Here is a 21,545-nt window from a genome sequence, read left to right on the forward strand (position 1 = left end):
GAGCGTGCTTTTGTTTCAATACATTTACACCTGAGGGTTTTTTGCTAAAAGGTTTTAAGTGATCTTTTATTGGAGCAAGACATGAGAATGGATAGTCATTCAATGGTCAGGGGAAAGAGGAATGCTCTCTTAATTTTTCAGTAAGCTCTAAGTTCTGTTCACATGATTGTTTTTGTAGTACTTTTTTTTTTTTTTTTGAATATACCTTTATTATTCCCCGCAAACCCTACCACCCTTCCCCCAATTGGAGTAAACTAATAAAAAAAGACATTTAGGCTTCTACCTTCAGTTTTATACTTATTTTACAATAGTTATATTTTGTTTGTTTTTAGTCCTTCCTCTATTTCTGATGTCCATCCAGTTTGATTTCTATTTGTAACTGTGCTATTTCACAATATTTCTGAACCTATATTCATTTTACAGACCCCGTATGTTTTACGTTTTACATCTTGTTATTAGTCCCACCCTTCAGCTCCATTCAACCCCTCCCATCTATCTCTTGACACCATCCATTTTGGATTTCTATTTGCCATATATTTTTCAACTGTGCTGTGATGCTTCACAACAGTACTGAACCGTTCTATTCTCATAGCTTCTACAGATAGTAAATTAAAGATATATATTTTTTTGCTACAATAATGATTATATTATTGATCGATTGACTATGGCTTTTCAAATCACCCAGTGTTGCTATCTGCAGCGTTAGTTCTAGGTAAATGTTGCAATTCTTCAGCCATTCCTGGACCTGTGACCAAAAAATGAGCTACATATAGACAGTACCAAAATAAATGATCTAATGACTCTGCCTCCTCACAGCAAAATCTGCAGAGCTGGGAAGATTGTATCCCACATATATATAACATTCTATTGGTTGCAAGAATTTTGTATAATAATTTAAATTGAAAAGTTTTGAATCCGGGGATGTTTTGCGTGTCAATTCATTAACCATGTGCCATGGAACCAGTACATCAAAAATCTCTTCCCAACTATTTTGCAATTTATATGGCACAGCTGTCAATCTTTTGGTCCTTAAATGAAATTGGTATATGTTTTTATTTATCACACTTTTCTTTAACCATTTATGTTGTTTAATGCAGGGTCGACAGACAAGTTCCTTACTTTTTCCCCCTTCTACTTGCCTCTTCCATTTTTGTGGTAATGATGCAATAAGTTGGTTGTAATTTTGGGTAGAGCAGACATTTCCATATGTCTGTGTTAGCTGCATGTGTGACAACTCCACCAGTCCTGTTTATGATACTTTTTCAAATTTATTATAAATTATATAGGAAAATACATTGTTTTTAAAAATCAATTGGTATATTTGAGTTCAACCACTATTTGTTGTATTATTTGTTCTGTCTTTTCAGGTGGATTAAACTGAAATGAAATCGTACCCGCAAAACACCAGTCTCAACGTCAAGAGTGAAGAGGCAACTCCGGGATGCTGGCCTTCTAGGCAGAGTTCCTCTGTCCAGTGTCTGTGTTCATTTGCCCATCTTAATCTTTTATTTTTATTGGCCAGTCTGAGATATGGCTTTTTCTTTGCAACTCTGCCTAGTAGGCCAGCATCCCGGAGTCGCCTCTTCACTGTTGACGTTGAGACTGGTGTTTTGCAGGTGCTATTTAATGAAGCTGCCAGTTGAGGACTTGTGAGGTGTTTGTTTCTTAAACTAGACACTCTAATGTACTTGTCCTTTTGCTCAGTTGTGCACCGGGGCCTCCCACTCCTCTTTCTATTCTGGTTTGAGCTGTTCTGTGAAGGCAGTAGTACACAGCATTGTACGAGATCTTCAGTTTCTTGGCAATTTCTCGCATGGAATAGCTGTAATTTCTCAGAACAAGAATAGATTGACGAGTTTCAGAAGAAAGTTCTTTGTTTCTAGCTATTTTGAGCTTGTAATCGAACCCACAATTGCTGATGCTCCAGATACTCAACTAGTCTAAAGAAGGCCAGTTTTATTGCTTCTTTAATCAGAACAAGCAGAACCCATTCAACTTGAAGGAGCTGGAGCAGTTTTGCCTTGAAGAATGGGCAAAAATCCCAGTGGCTAGATGTGCCAAGTTTATAGAGACATACCCCAAGAGACTTGCAGCTGTAATTGCTGCAAAAGGTGGCTCTACAAAGTATTGACTTTGGGAGGGTGAATAGTTATGCACGCTCAAGTTCTCCATTTTTTTGTCTTATTTCTTGTTTGTTTCACAATAAAAAATATTTTGCATCTTCAAAGTGGTAGGCATGTTGTGTAAATTAAATGATACAAACCCCCCCAAAATCTATTTTAATTCCAGGTTGTAAGGCAACAAAGTAGGAAAAATGCCAAGGGGGTGAATACTTTCGCAAGCCACTGTATATAAAGTGCTTTAGTTTCTAAATATTTAGATTTGTTTAACACTTTTATGAATTACTACATGATTCCATATGTGTTATTTCATAGTTTTGATGTCTTCACTATTATTCTACAATGTAGAAAATAGTAAAAATAAAGAAGAACAATTTAATGAGTAGGTGTGTCCAAACTTTTGACTGGTACTGTATGTGATGCATCATTGTGGCGGGATTAAATGAATGGTATCAGCCTTTGACAGATCAAGCATGTTGTTTACACTATTGTTGGATCTATGTTGGCTTCCTGTTAGTTCGAACATAACTTTGTGAGACGTTGGTGTATGTGTCATAGAAAGTCATTCATCTGCATGCCATTCATATCTGTTCACTGAAGAGAAGTGTGCATTCTCTTTTCTGTGAAGAATGGGTGACTGATACGCTGAGGGGTTTCCCGTGAGGGGTTTTGGAAGGATGGGATCTTTAGCTGAAGTTGTGGAAGAACTTGACATTTTACCATTGTTTGAAAATAGCTCTGGTTACATGAAGGACTGAGATTGTGAAACCTACCCTAACCCAGGGTTCTACATTAACGTTTTCCACTGGTGGCACTGGTGCTACTGACTTTTTTAGTTTGTGACACCAGCACATGTTTTGGTCGCACCAATTTTGAAAAATAATTTATTACATTTATTTTAGAGGAGGACTGTGATTTTCCCCCAGTTTTCACTATCAAAATCACACTTTTTATATAGAAAAACAACAACATTGGAGTTCTTAACTGCACAACAATTCTTAAACAACATAAGGGACAATTCTTTTAGGTCTGGGTAAAATATTAGAAATGTTGATTTGTTTTTGTGTAATTACCCTTTTAATTCAGATGTGCACCAGCCAGATGGTTTTGTTTGGCTAGCTGTGTTTCTGTAGCACACTTGTGATGGAGTGTCAAATCAAATGGCCACTGGAGTGGTAGGCATAGTTACCTTTTTAATTGCCTTACCCTAACTGTTTTAGCAGTGGTGGAAAAAGTACTCAATTGTCATACTTGAGTAAAAGTAAAGATACCGTAATAGAAAATGACTCAAGTAAAATTGAAAGTCACCCAGTAAAATATTACTTGAGTAAAAGTCTAAAAGTATTTGGTTGTAAATATACTTGAGTATCAAAAGTGAAAGTATAAACCATTTCAAATTCTTTTTTTTCTTTTTTTAATGACGGATAGCCAGGGGCACACTCCAACACTCAGACGTAATTTACAAACGAAGCATTTGTGTTTAGTGAGTCCGTCAGATCAGAGACAGTAGGGATGACCAGGAATGTTCTCAAAACAAACTCTGAATCAACTATATTTGTTTGGGAAAAGGTTGAAACACACATGAAACATTTAGCTAGCTAGCTTGCTGTTGCTAGCTAATTTGTCCTGAGATATAGACATTTGGTTGTTATTTTACCTGAAATGTACAAGGTCCTTTTTTTTTTTTGCTGGATCTTTGTAGAATTTTGACCCATTTTTGAGTCACACAAAATCGTGTGTTCTCTACTCTGACAATTAATCCATAGGGGAAACCTAGTTAGTTTTTAGTAATCTCTCCTAGTTCAGTCTTCTGTGGATTTTTTATGGCAGTTGGCAACTTTCAACTTTCAGGTGCATTACTGCAACCTACTGAAGTGTGGGCCTTGTTCATCTGTCAATCACCCACGTGTATGTGTGTGGGGAGAGGTGGGACTTGACAGCGCGTCAAGTGTCTAGAATAGAACCATGTTCTATTTTATCACCTGGTAACGTTTGGATGAAATTATTGAATAAGATTTATGTGTACATTTATTTTTGCAACGCTCTCCCACACAACACAGGCGGTGTGGTCAGCATGTAGCCCTTTGTCAAAATCTCAGCCATGTGTAAAACTGTTTTCATTCAGCATTTCTTTCATGTATTCATTTGGTTGATGCATCACTCAGAAATTGTTTACCATTTGGACTGGCATATTCCACTGTTTTGAATGCTGTGTGTTTATGTGTGACTTGTATGTATGTGTTTTTTGACGTATGAGTGACACACTTCCCCCCCTAGAGAAAGTGTGTGACTAACCTCATTTGGTTAATTCATCACTCAGAAATGGTTTACCATTTGGACGTGGATTTTTAACTGTTTCGAATGATGTGTGTGTTGTTGTTGTTGCAAAAGTGACTCATTTCCCCCCGAGAGAAAGTGTCTGAATAACCACATGAGAAACAAAGCACAAAGTGACAGTAACACTCCAGCTCCTAACTGAGCCTGTCACTCAGTCAAGGTATGACTGAACTAGCTACACAGGCTAAGAGCCAATAAACCAGAGAGCACATTTTAGATTTTACAATATTTTTTTTCTTTACACAAAACACCACCATACTATGTAAGCAGTCTGGCACACGAGGCTATCGTTCTAATATCTTGTCTAAAAAGTGTCTCCCTCTAAAAAGGACATTGCTGTTGTCTTTGCAGATCTGTAACTACCAGGGGTTGGCACGTGTGGTGGTACAGCTGGTGACCAACTCTAAAGATGCCCACCTCCATGCCCACAGTTTGGTGGGCAAGCAGTGTGACAAAGGCATCTGCATCACAGACCAACAGCCCAAAGACTCCAGCATCAGGTGTGTGTCTCCACCGCTCTCTCTAGTTAGCGTCGCGCATGAACACACACTAGGGCTGGCAAGGTAATTGTATAAACATGTAACCAACAGTTTATGGATGAAGACCATAAATAAAATAACAGTTTAATAGATCATTTAAAAAAAAGTTTTAATTAACTTTATTTTCAATAGTAGATATATTTGACACAATAGCAGTAGGGTAAATGAATGATTATGAACAATTGTGTTGCTACCTTAATCCATCTAGATATCAAACTGTCTCCACCTCCTCCCGACACACGCTGTCTTGGCACACACTGTTCTTCAAAATGCACACTCCCTTAGATGCTGCTGTAGCCAGTTGCAGCGCACATAATTCTCCGGTTTGTAAAGATGTAAAAATATGCCGAAATCTGACCACTCTGTCTGCTGAATTTAGCTAGCCAATGTCATTATTGGTGAGTGTGGACATTTTCAGTGCATTCAGCAAAGTATTCAGACCCCTTGACCTTTTCCACATTTCGTTACGTTACAGCCTTATTCTAAAATTGATCAAATTTAAAATACATTTCATCATCAATTTACACACAATAACCCATCATGACAAAGGTAAAACAGGTTATTTGAAATTTTTGTCTATATAAGGTCCCACAGTTGACAGTGCATGTCAGAGCAAAAACCAAGCAACGAGGTCAAAGGAATTGTCCATAGAGCTCCGAGACAGGATTGTGTCGAGGCACAGATCTGGGGAAGGGTATCAAAAAATGTCTGCAGCATTGAAGGTCCCCAAGAACACAGTGGCCTCCGTCATTCTTAAATGGAAGAAGGTTGGAATCACCAAGGCTCTCCCTCGAGCTGGCCGCCCGGCCAAACTGAGCAATCAGGGGAGAAGGGCCTTGGTCAGGGAGGTGACCAAGAACCCAATGGTCACTCTGACAGAGCTCAAGAGTTCCTCTGCAGAGATGGGAGAACCTTCCAGAAGGACAACCATCTCTGCAGCACTCCACCTATCAGGCCTTTATGGTAGAATGGCCAGACAGAAGCCATTCCTCAGGAAAAAGTTACATGACAGCCCACTTAGAGTTTGCCAAAAGGCACCTAAAGGACTCTTAGACCATGAGAAACAAGATCCTCTGGTCTGATGAAACCAAGATTGAACTGTTTGGCCTGAATGACAAACATATCTGGAGGAAACCTGGCACCATCCCTACGGTGAAGCATGGTGGTGACAGCATCATGCTGTGGGAATGTTTTTCAGAGGCAGGGACTGGGAGACTAGTTAGGATCGAGGGAAAGATGAAGGGAGCAAGGTACAGAAAGATCCTTGATGAAAACCTGCTCCAGAGCGCTCAGGACCTCAGACTGGGGCGAAGGTTCACCTTCCAACAGGACAACAATCCTAAGCACACAGCCAAGACAACGCAGGATTAGCTTTGGGACAAGTCTCTGAATGTCCTTGAGTGGCCCAGCCAAAGCCCGGACTTGAACCCGATCGAACATCTCTGGAGAGACCGGAAAATAGTTGTTCAGCGACGCTCCCCATCCAACCTGACAGAGCATGAGTGGATCTGCAGAGAAGAATGGTATAAACTCCCCAAATACAGGTGTGCCAAGCTTGTAGAATCATACCCAAGAAGACTCGAGGCTGTAATTCCTGCCAAAGGTACTTCAACAAAGTACTGAGTAATGGGTCTGAATAGTTGTAAATGTAATATTTGTTTTTTCGTTAACATTTTTTTTACAAACATTTCTAAAAACCCTGTTTTGGTTTTGTCATTAGGGGGTATTGTGTGTAGATTGATGAGGGAACAATCAATTTGAGAATAAGACTAACGTAACAAAATGTGGAAAAAGTCAAGAGGTCTGAATATTTCTGAATGCACTGTATAAGCAAAAGTGAATTATAAATGTTATAAAAAACGAAATTGAGATCAAATAGGCTAGCAAACGTCAAGTCTATGTGCATAACCCAGAGGCATGACCACTGCACGTGATAGATTGACCCACTAGAGGACAGAAGATTTGCCTGCCTTAATTTTGCAAACCGTTAACCAAAATTCCATGATCTTCACAGCCCTAACACACACCACCGAAAGAACCAGTTAGCTTACCGGTAAATGAGTATGTTTAACACCTTTTAACTGTTTGCTTATTGACAACATTGCAGAAATGTCTGGACATCCTTTAGGACCATTATGGATCCTTCCTTTGAGATCATATGTAATGATGTGATTTCTCACGTAGGGTTTCCCCATCTAACTTGAATTGACCTTATGGTGTTATATCTTGCAGTAATTCTTAAAAAAGTACCACATGTAAATCAGACATTCCTTGTGACAGTTTCCCCAACCTAGGCATCCTCCACGTGACCAAGAAGAATGTGAGTAAGACACTGGAGGACCGCATGACTGAGGCCTACAGGATGGGTTACAACTGTGGCATTGTCATCCACCCCGAGATAGACACCATCCAGGGAGAGGTTCGCATCCCCCGGGAGCTCACTGGTCAGTCACCTTTAAGACAATTTGATTGAATGAATGTATTTCTGCAGAGCACTAAGAATATTTGTTGTTTTGCATATATATGAATATATACGCATCGCCAACTTCACACTCAACCTTCGTGTGTGTGTGTGTGTGTGTGTGTGTGTGTGTGTGTGTGTGTGTGTGTGTGTGTGTGTGTGTGTGTGTGTGTGTGTGTGTGTGTGTGTGTGTGTGTGTGTGTGTGTGTGTGTGTGTGTGTGTGTGTGTGTGTGTGTGTGTGTCTGCCTTCAGATCACCAGAGAAGCATGATCTGCAGTGCAGCAACCAAGCAGGCTAAAGAGATGGACCTAAGCGTGGTGCGCCTCATGTTCACAGCCTTCCTCCCAGATAGTGACGGGGGCTTCTCCCGTAGACTGGACCCCGTCATATCAGACCCCATTTTCGACAGCAGTAAGTCACTAACAGCCACCTAGTCACTTAAGCACCAAATCAACTTCAGTTCTTGTGAAAATGTGCCCGTTGACATCAATGCATGATTTATGAAAAAAATGATTAGGCCATTAGTGCTGTGTTTCCCAGTGCGCTGTGACCCCAACAAAACAACGGTTCTAGCTAGCTAGCTGAAACCGTCTTTAGCCATGACCCAAGAAGAACGGTCTGTGCTCCACCATTTTGTTTCTTCTTTACATTATCAGTGAAGGATGTTCCATTACCCTTCACTAAATCCATCTATGACAAAGGTCCCCCACCTCACCATAGACACACACCATATTAGGCTACATAGTACCCAGCAGTGCCTCAGCTTAATGAAGCTCAGGAAGGAACTACTGTTTTGAACAAATTAATAGAACCATTCTTGTGCCTCTCAATACTGAATTCATGTAATTAGTCACTGAGTTTAAGATGTATTGAAGTAAAACCACATCAGTGTGCACTGGTTTCATTTTCCTAGCTCTGTTCTTCCTATACGTCACGTTTCTTACTCGGCTTCCTCTCGCAGGCTGAAACTAGGCCTTCACTTTCATTTTGATGCCTGCCCTTTACTGTGTGAAAGCATCCACACAGTTTGTGTCAAGTTATTTTTTCTGCATTTGGTGTCTCTGTGGTTTTTTGAAATTAGAAAATATTTTTGAAGAGAAACAAATAAAATAGTGGTTCCAGTTTGATAACAATGGGCAATTTCAAGGATTTACAAGGAATCCAATATGGATTATGCACAGTAAAGACAAAAGTGTTTTCGTTACAGTGCCTTCAAAGTATTCACACCCCTTAACTTTTTCCACATTTTGTTTATGTTACAGCCTGAATTTAAAATGAGTTACATTTTGATTTTTGTTACTGGCATACACACAATACCCCATAATGTCAAAGAGAAAAATGTTTTTAGAAACGTTTACAAATTAATTAAAAATGAAAAGCTGAAATGTCTTGAGTCAATAAGTATTATACCCCTTTGATATGGCAAACCTAAATAAGTTCAGGAGTAAACATTTGCATGGATCCACTCTGTGTGCAATAATAGTGTTTAACATGATTTTTGAATGACTGCCTCCTCTCTGCACCCCACACATACAATTTATATTTAAGGTCCCTTAGTCGAGCAGTGAATTTCAAACACAGATTCAACCAAAAAGACCAGGGAGGTTTTCCAATGGCTTGCAAAGAATTGGTAGATGGGTACTTTTTTTTTTTTAAAGCTGACATTGAATATCCCTTTGAGCATGGTGAAGTTATTAACTACACTTTGGATGGTATATCAATACACCCAATCACTACAAAGATATAGGCGTCCTTCCTAACTCAGCTGCTGGAGAGGAAGAAAACTGCTCAGGGATTACATCATGAGGCCAATGGTGACTTTAAAACAGTTAGAGTTGGCTGTGATAGGAGAAAATGGAGTCTGGAGCAACAACATTGTAGTTACTCCACAATACTAACCTAATTGACAAGTTAAAAGGAAGCCTGTACAGATTAAAAATATTCATTCTGTTTGCAACAAGGCTCTAAAGTAATACTGCAAAAATGTGGCAAAGCAATTAACTTTTTGTTCTGAATACAAAGTGTTATGTTTGGGGCAAATCCAATACAACACATCACTGAGTACCACTCTCCATATTTTCAAGGATAGTGGTGGCTGCATTAGGCTATGGGTATGCTTTTAATTGTTAAGGACTGGGAAGTTTTTCAGGATAAAAAATAAACGTAATGGCGCTAAGCACAGGCAAAATCCTGGTTCAGTCTGCTTTCCACCATACACTGACAGATTAATTCACCCTTCAGCAGGACAATAACCTTAAACACAAGGCCAAATGTACACTGGAGTTGCTTACCAAGAAGACATGTTCCTGAGTGTCCGAGTTACAGTTTTGACTTAAATCTGCTTGAAAATCTATGGCAAGACCTGAAAATGGTTTTCTAGCAATGATCAACAACCAATTTTGAGAATTTTGAAAATAGTAATGGGCAAATGTTGCACAATCCAGGTGTGGAAAGCTGTTAGAGACTCACAGCTGTAATCGCTGCCAAAGGTGCTTCTACAAAGTATTGACTCGGGTGTGAAAACAAACATTTCTTAAAAACATGTTTTCACTTTGTCGTTATGGGGTATTGTGTGTAGATGGGTGAGATTTTTAAATTTTTTAACCATTTTGAATTCAGCCTGTCATACAACAAAATGTTGAATAAGTTAAGGTGTTTGAATACTTTCTGAAGGAACTGTACCTATTAGCTGTCAATAAATGAGAAGTAACGGTATTCTGCCTGCACTAAACAGAAGATCTGAGTTCCCTTATTCTGTTTGCAGAAGCTCCTAATGCATCCAACCTGAAGATTGTGCGGATGGACCGCACAGCTGGCTGTGTGACAGGAGGAGAAGAGGTCTACCTGCTCTGTGACAAGGTCCAGAAAGGTACAGTATGTGACAGGGGAATGGATTTGTCATCTATGATCCCGAGTGTGATTTATCACCGTTATCATGAAGATAACGTAGTCTGAAGCAACACGTAGGCTGAAGCAACACGTAGTCAACACGTAGGCTGAAGCAACACGTAAGCAACACGTAGTCAACACGCAGTGTGAAGCCACATGCAGTCTGAAGCAACATGTAGTCAACACATAGTCTGAAGCAACACGTAGTCTGAAGCAACACGTAGTCAACACGTAGTCTGAAGCAACACGTAGTCAACATGTAGTCTGAAGCATTATCTCTCCGGCTCTTAGTTCTGTGTGACATCATCATACTGTTCATGAAGGAAGTCCTTCGGCCTGCTTTTCCAGGAAGAGGTTTATAGCGGTGTATTGTCCTCTCTCTACCTTTTTTTGTTTTAGCCGTATTGGCCTGTTGGCAAAACGTCAACAAACCTGGAATGCAAGATCCTCTCTTGGGACAGAAGTTCGTATTTTTTTTGTGCTCTGCTGTTTGACCTCCAAACAAAGGGCCTCATCTCGAGTCTAGTTCTACCTTTTTATTTATTATTTTTATTTAACCTTTATTTAACATGGCAAGTCAGTTAAGAACAAATTATTATTTACAACGACAGCCTACCAAAAGGCAAAAGGCCTCCTGTGGGGACGGGGACTGGGATTAAAAATATAGGACAAAACACACATCATGACAAGAGGCACCACAACACTACATAAAGAGAGACCTAAGACGACAACATAGCATAGCAGCAACACATGAAAACATCATGGTAGCAACACAACATGGCAGCAGCACATGATAGCAGCACAAAACATGGTACAAACATTGTTGGGCACAGACAACAGCACAAAGGGCAAGTAGGTAGAGACAACAATGCATCATGCGAAGCAGCCACAACTGTCAGTAAGTGTCCACTCGCTGTATCATGCTTTGCAGAGTCAATCAGTGATATACTACTCTAGCCCTTCAGGCTTTTATTTCAGCCCAGCTCTAAGACACTTCCTTCAGACAAAACATACTGAAGATCACGATTTTAGTCGATTCTTTGAAATATTAGTGTTGGGTTGGAGCAAAGGTCTGCACATCCAGCAGCTCTACCAGGACTTGAGTTTTCTTGTCAAGGACATGTACGGTGCAGCTAAAACATTCCAATAGGATATTCAAATACTTCTGTCTGTAGTTGTGGGGCTGTCAGTTGTGGGTGGCACCACTTCCTGGTTACCTTGGAAAGACATTGACATTTCCTTGTGGTTCCATGACCGATGACACGTGAAAGATTCTCATCAACCCTTGAAGGCTATATGCGCAAACATGTTGGTTTTGAAAATAAGTATATTTTTTCCTAGTCATCTTCTATTATCCTCCAATATCTTTCACGTCACCAATTTGTTCTTTTACTCCTAGTTTGAAAGTGGGGTTGTGACAGTGTACCTTTTCCCCTGTAATTACAGATGACATCCAGGTACGCTTCTATGAGGATGACGAGACCGGGCTGACATGGGAGGCCTTTGGGGACTTCTCCCCCACTGATGTGCATCGACAGGTGCACAATAAAGTCTGTTTTTATATTTCCTCCCCTGTAACAGTACTATAACCTAACCACTGGTAAAATCTCCACTCCCTTCCACAGTTTGCCATTGTTTTCAAGACCCCCAAATACAGAGACCTGAACCTCCAGAAGCCCACCTCAGTGTTTGTGCAGCTGAAGCGTAAATCGGACAACGAGACGAGCGAGCCCAAGCCCTTCACCTACCACCCACAGATCATAGGTGAGCCGGTCTGAAACACCCCCAGACCTGGTCCTGGAGAATCCCTGTGCATGCTGGTCTCTATCCCAACCCACTATAGTTTGTGCCATTCTTATGGCACAGGGTTCAAATTGGACATAACCCACTATTCTGTCAACTGTCATGTCAATCTGCTCATCTTACCCCTGGTCTTCATCCTCAGATAAGGAAGAGGTGCAGAGGAAGAGACAGAAGACCCTGCCTAATTTCCAGGACTACAGCGGCCAAGGTGGATCAGGGGGCATGTACCGGGGACCAGGGGGAGGAGGCTCCGCTACGGGGGGAGGACCCGGCTCAGGTGGAGGAGGTACACCCCCCAAAAATTCTGATGAGTCGTTCATTTTTACACAGAAGGAATGTGATTCTAAGGTGAACGAGACAAGCCATGTAAACTTCAAATGGGCAATTTCTCAAAGTCCTTCACACGATGAGAGGGTACAAGTTCAAAAGCTTTACTGTCTATTTAGGCTAAAAGGAAATGTGTAACCACTTAAAAAGAACATCTTTGTTTTATCTTTTAGGTTACTTCCAGGCCTATTCCACCTACAATAACTACGGCACCGGCTATAGCGCTGGCTTTTCCCCTGGCATGAGTGGTGGCGGGGCGGGCATTAAACATGGTGAGCGTGTTTGTCTGTCCGCAATTCCATTTAAGTTCAGGATAGCAATGAAGCTCAACCATGTTCCCTCGACACAGCTACACAGGGCAGAGCGGAGGACAGCGGTGATGACAGCGACATGGGCGATGACCCGTCCTCGGGGGCAGTGGTGGCGGACCGAGCCCAGTCGGAGGAGGATGCCTCTGCTGGGGAGACAAGTGAGGAGAGAGGGGCTGGTGTGGAGCTAGGGACAGGACTGGCAGTGTGCCCAACAGGGAAATTAGTATAATGATTAGCCAGAGTGAGCCACTGGACAAGGAAACAGACTACTGTACTTGTCGGTGTAGGACTGTGTGTTTGTGCTGGAAGCCAGGGTAGTTAATGACAGTGTCTTTGTGTCCAGAATGCGTGCTGGAGGCCAGGCTGGTGGATGTGGCTGAGAGGCAGGCTGAAGCCCTCTTCCATTACGCCGTCACTGGAGACGTCCGCTACCTGATGGCTCCACAGCGCCACCTCATGACGGCTCAGGACGAGAACGGCGACACGTACGTCCCCTCAACCTATCACTTCAGACCTAATCCTAACATAAACATAATTCCGAACTTTCACTGCATTTGTCTAACTTCTTTAACTGCATTGATTTGCTTCCATTTTGTGTCCATCAGCATTCAGCTTTACATTGATGCCAATGGGATATATAACCCTGATATGGCATAGTTTCTCCAGTAGCACATGCCAATCTGGACTTGTCCTCTGTTTCTCCAGTGGTCTCCATCTGGGGGTGATCCACAGCCAGACAGACGCTGTCAGGAGTCTAGCCCAGGTGCTCTCTGCCCTGCCTGGAGAGGAGGTCCTCAACATGAGGAATGACCTCTACCAGGTAACAAACACATACACTAACAAGCCTTGTGTTTCTGTGGTGATCTTAGTCCATCTGTGACAGAACAGGCAGTAATATCCTATATTTGTATCCCTCTATCCCAGACTCCTTTGCACCTAGCGGTGATAACCCAGCAGAAGGAGGCAGCCGAGGCCCTCGTATTGGCTGGGGCTGATGTCACTCTGTCTGATCGCCACGGAAACACGGCTCTACACCTGGCCACTCAGCAGAAGGAGGGAGGGATGGTGGGATTTCTACTAAGACACAGAGAGGTGGTGGAACTAGTGGACCTCCCCAACACAGCAGGTACAACACACACAGACACATGCATAGTAGAAAGTGAAGAGTCAACTAGAGCATGACAGTGCTTTTATCCTCCAGGATTTTGCTCCCTCCACCTGGCTGTGCTGGCCAACAGCCTATGTTCCCTCAGGGACCTCCTGGTGAGCGGGGGCAATGTGGAGGTCCAGGAGAGGAGCTGCGGCCGCACGGCACTCCACCTGGCCACTGAGCTGGACAACGTCTCCCTGGCAGGCTGCCTGCTACTGGAGGTACGTACCGTAGAAGCCTTGCCTACCTCCATACCTACCACCCTGCATCTTTCTACTGGCTGGCATCTTGAGGCTAAGCAGAATTGGGCCTGTTCAATACCTGGAAGGGAGACCTAGAGTGTATTTAGTAAGGTGAAACTAGAACGTAACAAACTAGCACAACTCAAGTAGCCCTTTCCTTGTGACGGTGGATGGGTCATGGGTGTAAGCAGTGGCTATTTTAGCATGTACATTTTGGTGGGGCAAACTAAATGTAAAAATAATAATTATGCATGCCAGCAAAGCCACTACACTAAACAATACATTAATTGCGCTATAACGGTGTCAAACGGTGCCCACAAACTGTTAGGGCCTACATAAAGCTGTCCCAACATCTTACCACTGATACACCTGGCTATCAGCGGAGCCTTGTCTGGCAGCGAAACAGTTCATTCAGCCTCATTTACTGGCTTTTAAAAAAACATAGCTGATATGTTTAAACAAATGTAGTTTCTACTGACAATTGAGATGTACAAACTATGGCATAAGGGAACGACGAGCGGATAAGAGGCAAACCGTAATTTCGATGAAGACATTAATGAGCAAGTAGTCGATATAACTATTTGTTCAGCACTTTAGAAATGTACAGCGACAGAATTCAGGACATGAGCCGTTCTTACAGTATTCTCCCTGTACACCAAGTCAGAACCGTTGGATAAATAACATGGGCATATAAGCAATGAAAGCTCTTACAATATTCGATGATTACATTTCTCTAAAACAGGCTATAGGCTAATTAAGAGGGGAAAAGGGACCAAATTATTAGCGTGAGCCACATGGAGGGAGATGATTACATTCTTAGCCACCGTATACATATCTCCCTGGCATATTACATAATTTATGCATCAGCATACAATACATATTTGGACTCACCTTCCAAACCACTCATTGTTGAATTTGCGATTTCCAACTTGTTGTGAAATGTTTGTGCAATGGCCGATGAGCACCGATACGTTTTATCTAGAATTTCTCTTCATTATTTATCGTCACATGACAAGGATTGAAAAGGATTTGCCAGTAGATTGTCGACTTGATTCATGATGATGACTACTAGCTAAGCTCTTGAAAGTATGATGTTGACATGATCAGTCCAATCAAAGCCTCTGTACATATAACATGATTTGCCGTTATTTTATCTGTGGCCAATGACCGTGAGCTTTCACGGATGGGCACTTCTAATGTCAGAATGACGGGTCGCCACTGGGTGTAAGATGTGTGTTGACAGTGTTCTTTCCCTCCGCAGGGGAATGCTGATGTGGACTGTTGCACCTACAACGGCTCCAGCCCTCTCCACATAGCAGCAGGCCGGGGCTCTGTCAAACTGACCGCTCTCCTCATGGCTGCAGGTATGACTGAGTTTCTTCAAACTGTCCCCTTTTGTGAAAATGGCTTAGTTCGATGTCTTTCTTGTCTCTGTAACTGCTCTTTGGTAATATAGTCCTAGCTCAAAGGCAGACATGACTTGATCAATCTTTTCATGTCTAGGTGCCAATCCTCACAAAGAAAACTTTGAGCCCCTGTTCTTCAGAGAGGATGACTGCTGTGTGGATGAGGAAGAGGAACAGGATGAAGGCTACATCCCAGGGATGACTCCTCTTAACATGGCTGCCACTGCTGAGGTGGGTTCCACATGCACACACTTTGATGTGTTTTCTGGAAGTCATTTTCCTCCATGTTCTGCTATCGTCTCGCACATATCTCACTCAACTGACTAATATTGCTACAGTCCTTTCTCACACCTTTCCATGTTTACTCTAAAGATAACATGCATGTCATTTTATGACGACGAAACTACTGGCGTGAATTCACGAGTTGAAAGAACGTTCGTTAAATATTCTCTCTCTTGTACTTCTAGGTATTGGAAATTCTGAATGGCAAAGAGTACAAGCCAGAGACCACCATCCCAGTCTTCATCCCCCCTCAAGGTTGGCTCCTGCACTTCAGTTTAAACAACCCCTTTCATTGTGATCTCTACGTCTTAAGCCATAGGGTTATACTGCTGTCTCATCTTGGTTCTTGTCCACTGTGGAGTACAGCTAACGGTGTCATGTTTCTGTAGGCGACATGCGGAGCCTGGGCTCAGACACAAAGCGGGCATTATGCCAGGCCCTTGAGTGCCAGGGGGGGAGCTGGGAGAGCCTGGCAAACACGCTGGGGCTGGGCATCCTCAACAGTGCCTTCAGACTCAGCCCCTCCCCCGCCAGCACACTGCTGGACAGCTACGAGGTACACACACACACGCACACACACTATCCCAACCTAAGAAAGCTGATGTTTCTCTGGAACTTAATCCAGGACACATTCATCAACATTCAGACAAAGACATGAGGGGGAAACATAGGCATTGTAAGATTAGAAATTTCACATTGATAGTTTCTTCTATTTTGCTCGGATTTCTCCCACCTTGAATTCAAGTCAGCACAGAAAATGAATTCATATGTTCTCATTGAAACTTGGGGACTTTTTTTCAACACTTCCGTTTAATTTGGACTCAATAGTTGGTCGATAAGTAACACTTCTATGCCCCTGTCTGTAGGTGTCCGGGGGAATGGTCATGGACCTTTTGGAGGGACTCAGGATGGTGGATAACTCCACCGCGTTGACAGTACTGCAGGGGGCACTGTGTGAAACAGAGCAGGCTCCTCTAGCTCCCCAAAGCACCACAGAGCTCTTAGGTAAGCTCAAAAAGGACTCAGCCAGTAGCTCAATGTACAAAATATATACTAGCATACCTTATAAGATTTAAATAGAATCATCTGGGATATAAGTCACCTGCCCTTAACCCCCTCCCCCACTTGTCTCTCAGGACGTGTCCCGGATCTGAAGCTGGACGGACAGGAGGACAGCGGCGTGTGTGACAGTGGGGTGGAGCTCTCCACAGCGTGACTGCCAGATTGGTTTATCACACATCAGGGCCCTGACCTTGTCAGGATTTCATGAGGCTTCTACTTCCTATAAGCAGGCTACAGACAATTTCTCTCTGAAAGGGACACTCTAGCAAGCTCTTCTCCTCACACATCATGCTAAATATCCTTACTTTTAATGTTTTGAATACGTAAACATAGTATGCATGTTATGTTTGCATAATGACATTTCAGGAAACCTGAATGTAATCTATTTGAATCTTGTTTGAATTAACATCATGAATGTGTTTTATTCAGGGAAAAACTCAAGAGGCTTGGTATAAATGTGGAAAATACTTTTTAAATAACTTGTAATTTATTAGATTCAAAATGATATGATCAGAAATGTTCTCCCCACACTACAGTTCATTTGGAGCATGGAGGTAAAAAATGCAGCCGATTCAAATAACCAATTTTGAGTGTGGCACTCTGGACCTTGGCAAAGCCCGAGAAAAATACGTTCCAACACCCCCTGGTTTACAAGGCGTAGACCCCATACAGAATGAGCTAACTGTAAGCCACTTTGGAAAAAAGTGTCTGATAAATTATATTAAATGAAAATTGCCCCTTTATACAGCAGTAGTTGCCAAAAGGATAGCCCGTTATGTATCCCCCACTCATAAAGTGACTCCGTAGCTGTGGAAATATCACATGGATAGAATGGTTTACTGTTCAGTGGTTTGTATTGAAACCAAGCAACCACTAATACATGCTCCTGCAATGTTTTTGTATCATGTACAACAAAGTCAAATTAAATTTCCTATGGAAGTGGTGCTACCAGTGAATTGTACGTATGATAATGGTTTATTGCAATAATCATGAAGCCTGTTAAAGCACAATCCTCAGCCTTGACTACAGTACAGAAACCACTTTTGAATAGCCTTGAGTTCATTCCTGTGTAGACAAGCTTTTCATCGTACCAGTTATCATCAGTTAGTGTATCCCTTCATTTTATCCATTGATGTCTGTATGAAGTAGGGTCTAAACTCACTTTTGGAAGCCATTTGTTTCTAGTAACATTTTTCTGTTATCAATGCACTTGATGGAGTAAGTTGAATTGTTTTATCAAACGTTCATAGCCAGGTTATCAAGTTCTGCTTCAAGACCACGGTGAAGACATGTTGGAGAATGAGTGGTGCTTTATTTTCTTAATTGCAAAATGGGGAAGAACAATTAAGTATTCAGTGAGTCATTTGATATTCCTAAACCCTCTTTTTTATGTTATCGACATCAGATGGGCATTGAAAGAGATTTGTTTCAATCAAGTTTGAAGCTGTTCCAACATTTTCCTGACAACACTGGCATTTTGAGATGAATATCAATCCCAAACCAAAGATTTAATAGCCAAGCACCGCTTCACTTTGTGGAGCTTCAATATTTATACCTGTACCCTGTGAAACTTTTGTATAGTCAAAGGTTTGCTTTTTAATGGGTTTTATTGTAATACTTTTTTAATAAAATTGGTAATTGTGTGCATGTCTTTTCCCCATATTCTAGCAGCTTCTTAGTGGTGGACAAAGTCCAGTACATATTCACACACTTGCACAACAAGTTGGGAGAAGATGGCAAGTATCTGACCATAGAATTAGAATACTAGAATGGATATTAATCTTATGACAGTCTAAAGGTCAGCCATTGTTTGCCAGTGCTTTGATAAACTCTTAAAATGCATATCTTATCTCCACTATGTTCTGATAGCTAGCCACAGTTTGAGGAATGATACCATACATTTTGTATATTCACTGCCAACATTCCATTCAAACAATGCAGTTAATCTACAGCCTGGCTCAAATCAGTTGATAGGACTTTTTAGACAAGTTGTAAATGAAACAAGTACTAATATTGCATCATAATAGCACTTGAAGCTATCCAAGAAAACAAATGTAAGACATTGAGGATCTTTATAGAGAAAGAAAAAGAAACCTGTATACAGTCATGGCAAAAAAGTTTTGAGAATGACACAAATATTAATTTTCACAGTCTGCTGCCTCAGTTTGTATGATGGCAATTTGCATATACTCCAGAATGTTATGAAGTGATCAGATTAATTGCAAAGTCCCTCTGTCATGCAAATGAACTGTATCCCCAAAAAACATTTCCACTGCATTTCAGCCCTGCCACAAAATGACCAGCTGACATGTCAGTGATTCTCTCGTTAACACAGGTGTGAGTGTTGACGAGGACAAGGCTGGAGATCCCTCTGTCATGCTGATTGAGTTTGAATAACAGACTGGAAGCTTTAAAAGGAGGGTGGTGCTTGGAATCATTGTTCCTCTGTCAACCATGGTTACATGCAAGGAAACACGTGCCGTCATCATTGTTTGGCACAAAATGGGCTTCACAGGCAAGGATATAGCTGCCATTAAGATTGCGCCTAAATCAACCATGTATCGGATCATCAAGAACTTCAAGGAGAGCGGATCAATTGTTGTGAAGAAGGCTTCAGGGCGCCCAAGAAAGTCCAGCAAGCGCCAGGACCGTCTCCTAAAGTTGATTCAGCTGCGGGATCGGGGCACCACCAGTACAGAGCTTGCTTAGGAATGGCAGCAGGCAGGTGTGAGTGCATCTGCACGCACAGTGAGGCAAAGACTTTTGGAGGATGGCCTGGTGTTAAGAAGGGCAGCAAAGAAGCCACTTCTCTCCAGGAAAAACATCAGGGACAGACTGATATTCTGCAAAAAGTACAGGGATTGGACTGCGGTAAAGTCATTTTCTCTGATGAATCCCCTTTCCGATTGTTTGGGGCATCCGGAAAAAAGCTTGTCCGGAGAAGACAAGGTGAGCTCTACCATCAGTCCTGTGTCATGCCAACAGTAAAGCATCCTGAGACCATTCATGTGTGGGCTCACTCACAATTTTGCCTAAGAACACGGCCATGAATAAAGAATGGTACCAACACATCCTCCGAGAGCAACTTCTGCCAACCATCCAAGAACAGTTTGGTGACGAACAATGCCTTTTCCAGCATGATGGAGCACCTTGCCATAAGGAAAAAGTGATAACTAAGTGGCTCGGGGAACAAAACATCGATATTTTGGGTCCAGGGCCAGGAAACTCCCCAGACCTTAATCCCATTGTGAACTTGTGGTCAATCCTCAAGAGGCGGGTGGACAAACAAAAACCCACAAATTCTGACTATGCAAGACTGGGGTGCCGTCAGTCAGGATGTGGCCCAGAAGTTAATTGACAGCATGCCAGGGGGGACTGCAGAGATCTTGAATAAGAAGGGTCAACACTGCAAATATTGACTCTTTGCATCAACTTCATGTAATTGTCAATAAAAGCCTTTGACACTTATGACATGCTTGTAATTATACTTCAGTATTCCATACTAACATCTGACAAAAATATCTACACTGAAGCAGCAAACTTTGTGGAAATTAATATTTGTGTAATTCTCAACTTTTGACCACAACTGTACACTGTATAATAGGACAATATTTTATACAGAAAAATAAACATGCAACAATTAAGATTTTGTGGAGTTACAGTTAAGGAAATCAGTCAATTTAAATAAATTCATTAGGCCCTAATCTATGGATTTCACAGGCCACAGCCATGGGTGGGCATGGGAGCACATAGGCCCACAAAATGACAGAATTACTATTTCGCATCCCCTCCATCCGGACATGAAGGTCCTGGGCTGGCGTGGTTACTTACACGGTTGTGAGGCCGGTTGGACATACTGCCAAATTCTCTAAAATTATATTGGAGGCAACTTATGGTAGAGAAGTGGACATTCTCTGCAGTCAGCATGCCAATTGCATGCTCCTTCAAAACGGGAGACGTCTGTGGCATTGCGTTGTGTGAGTAAACTGCACATTTCAGCGGCCTTTTGTCCCCAGCACAAGGTGCACCTGTGTAATGATCATGCTGTTTAATCAGTTTCTTGATAGGTGGATGGATTGTCTTGGCAAAGGAGAAACGCTCACTAACAGGGATGTTAAATTTGTGCACAAAATTTTAGAGAAATATGATTTTGGTACGTATGAAACATGGGACCAACACTTTACATGTAAACTTTATATTTGTATTCAGTGTAATAGGGTATCTAAGTCACTCTGGATAGGTCTGCTAAATGACCAAACTGTAAATAAATATTTACTGATTCAAAATGCAGGCATTCAGCTTCCAGAGAACAGCGTCCAGGTGCATCTCAATACTGATGTGGACTTGCTCTGACCATTCCAAGTCTTCAAAGATTTGCTTAAATAGAGGTAAGGAGTCTAGGAAAAGACATGGCTACTATTACATCTGAAAGGCCATAGCTGTTCTAGTCATGGGGGGCCTATAAATAGCCCCACAGTTGTTGAAGGGTTCTCAGCGGCATATCGTTTTCTACTTGTAGTGCAACCAGAACAGACTAACAACAACAGTCCCAATGCATCTCCATGTTCATACATTTAAAAAGTAGTTATGTTACAAAACACACCAGAATACCAGA

General features: G+C 41.9%; 1 protein-coding gene across 4 annotated transcripts in view; it reads left to right on the forward strand.

Annotated features, from left to right (window-relative positions):
- The window catches only part of LOC120048158 (nuclear factor NF-kappa-B p105 subunit-like), a 32,603-nt gene extending 14,026 nt beyond the window's left edge, over positions 1-18,577 (forward strand). For 3 of the 4 annotated variants that reach the window (XM_038993904.1, XM_038993903.1, XM_038993905.1), the window contains 19 exons: positions 4,809-4,957; positions 7,277-7,440; positions 7,711-7,869; positions 10,223-10,327; positions 11,794-11,885; positions 11,973-12,111; positions 12,293-12,436; positions 12,651-12,749; positions 12,827-12,946; positions 13,132-13,273; positions 13,494-13,608; positions 13,713-13,914; positions 13,990-14,159; positions 15,442-15,544; positions 15,684-15,817; positions 16,054-16,123; positions 16,258-16,424; positions 16,735-16,873; positions 17,005-18,577. In XM_038993904.1, coding sequence (XP_038849832.1) covers positions 4,809-4,957; positions 7,277-7,440; positions 7,711-7,869; positions 10,223-10,327; positions 11,794-11,885; positions 11,973-12,111; positions 12,293-12,436; positions 12,651-12,749; positions 12,827-12,946; positions 13,132-13,273; positions 13,494-13,608; positions 13,713-13,914; positions 13,990-14,159; positions 15,442-15,544; positions 15,684-15,817; positions 16,054-16,123; positions 16,258-16,424; positions 16,735-16,873; positions 17,005-17,084 — 2,493 coding nt within the window. In that variant the 3' untranslated portion in view covers positions 17,085-18,577. The remainder of the gene's footprint in view (positions 1-4,808; positions 4,958-7,276; positions 7,441-7,710; positions 7,870-10,222; positions 10,328-11,793; positions 11,886-11,972; positions 12,112-12,292; positions 12,437-12,650; positions 12,750-12,826; positions 12,947-13,131; positions 13,274-13,493; positions 13,609-13,712; positions 13,915-13,989; positions 14,160-15,441; positions 15,545-15,683; positions 15,818-16,053; positions 16,124-16,257; positions 16,425-16,734; positions 16,874-17,004) is intronic. The other variant, XM_038993906.1, reaches the window with a different exon arrangement.
- The last annotated feature ends 2,968 nt before the right edge of the window (positions 18,578-21,545 follow it).

This window comes from Salvelinus namaycush, chromosome 5 (assembly GCF_016432855.1).
Source record: "Salvelinus namaycush isolate Seneca chromosome 5, SaNama_1.0, whole genome shotgun sequence".
Taxonomy (NCBI): domain Eukaryota; kingdom Metazoa; phylum Chordata; class Actinopteri; order Salmoniformes; family Salmonidae; genus Salvelinus; species Salvelinus namaycush.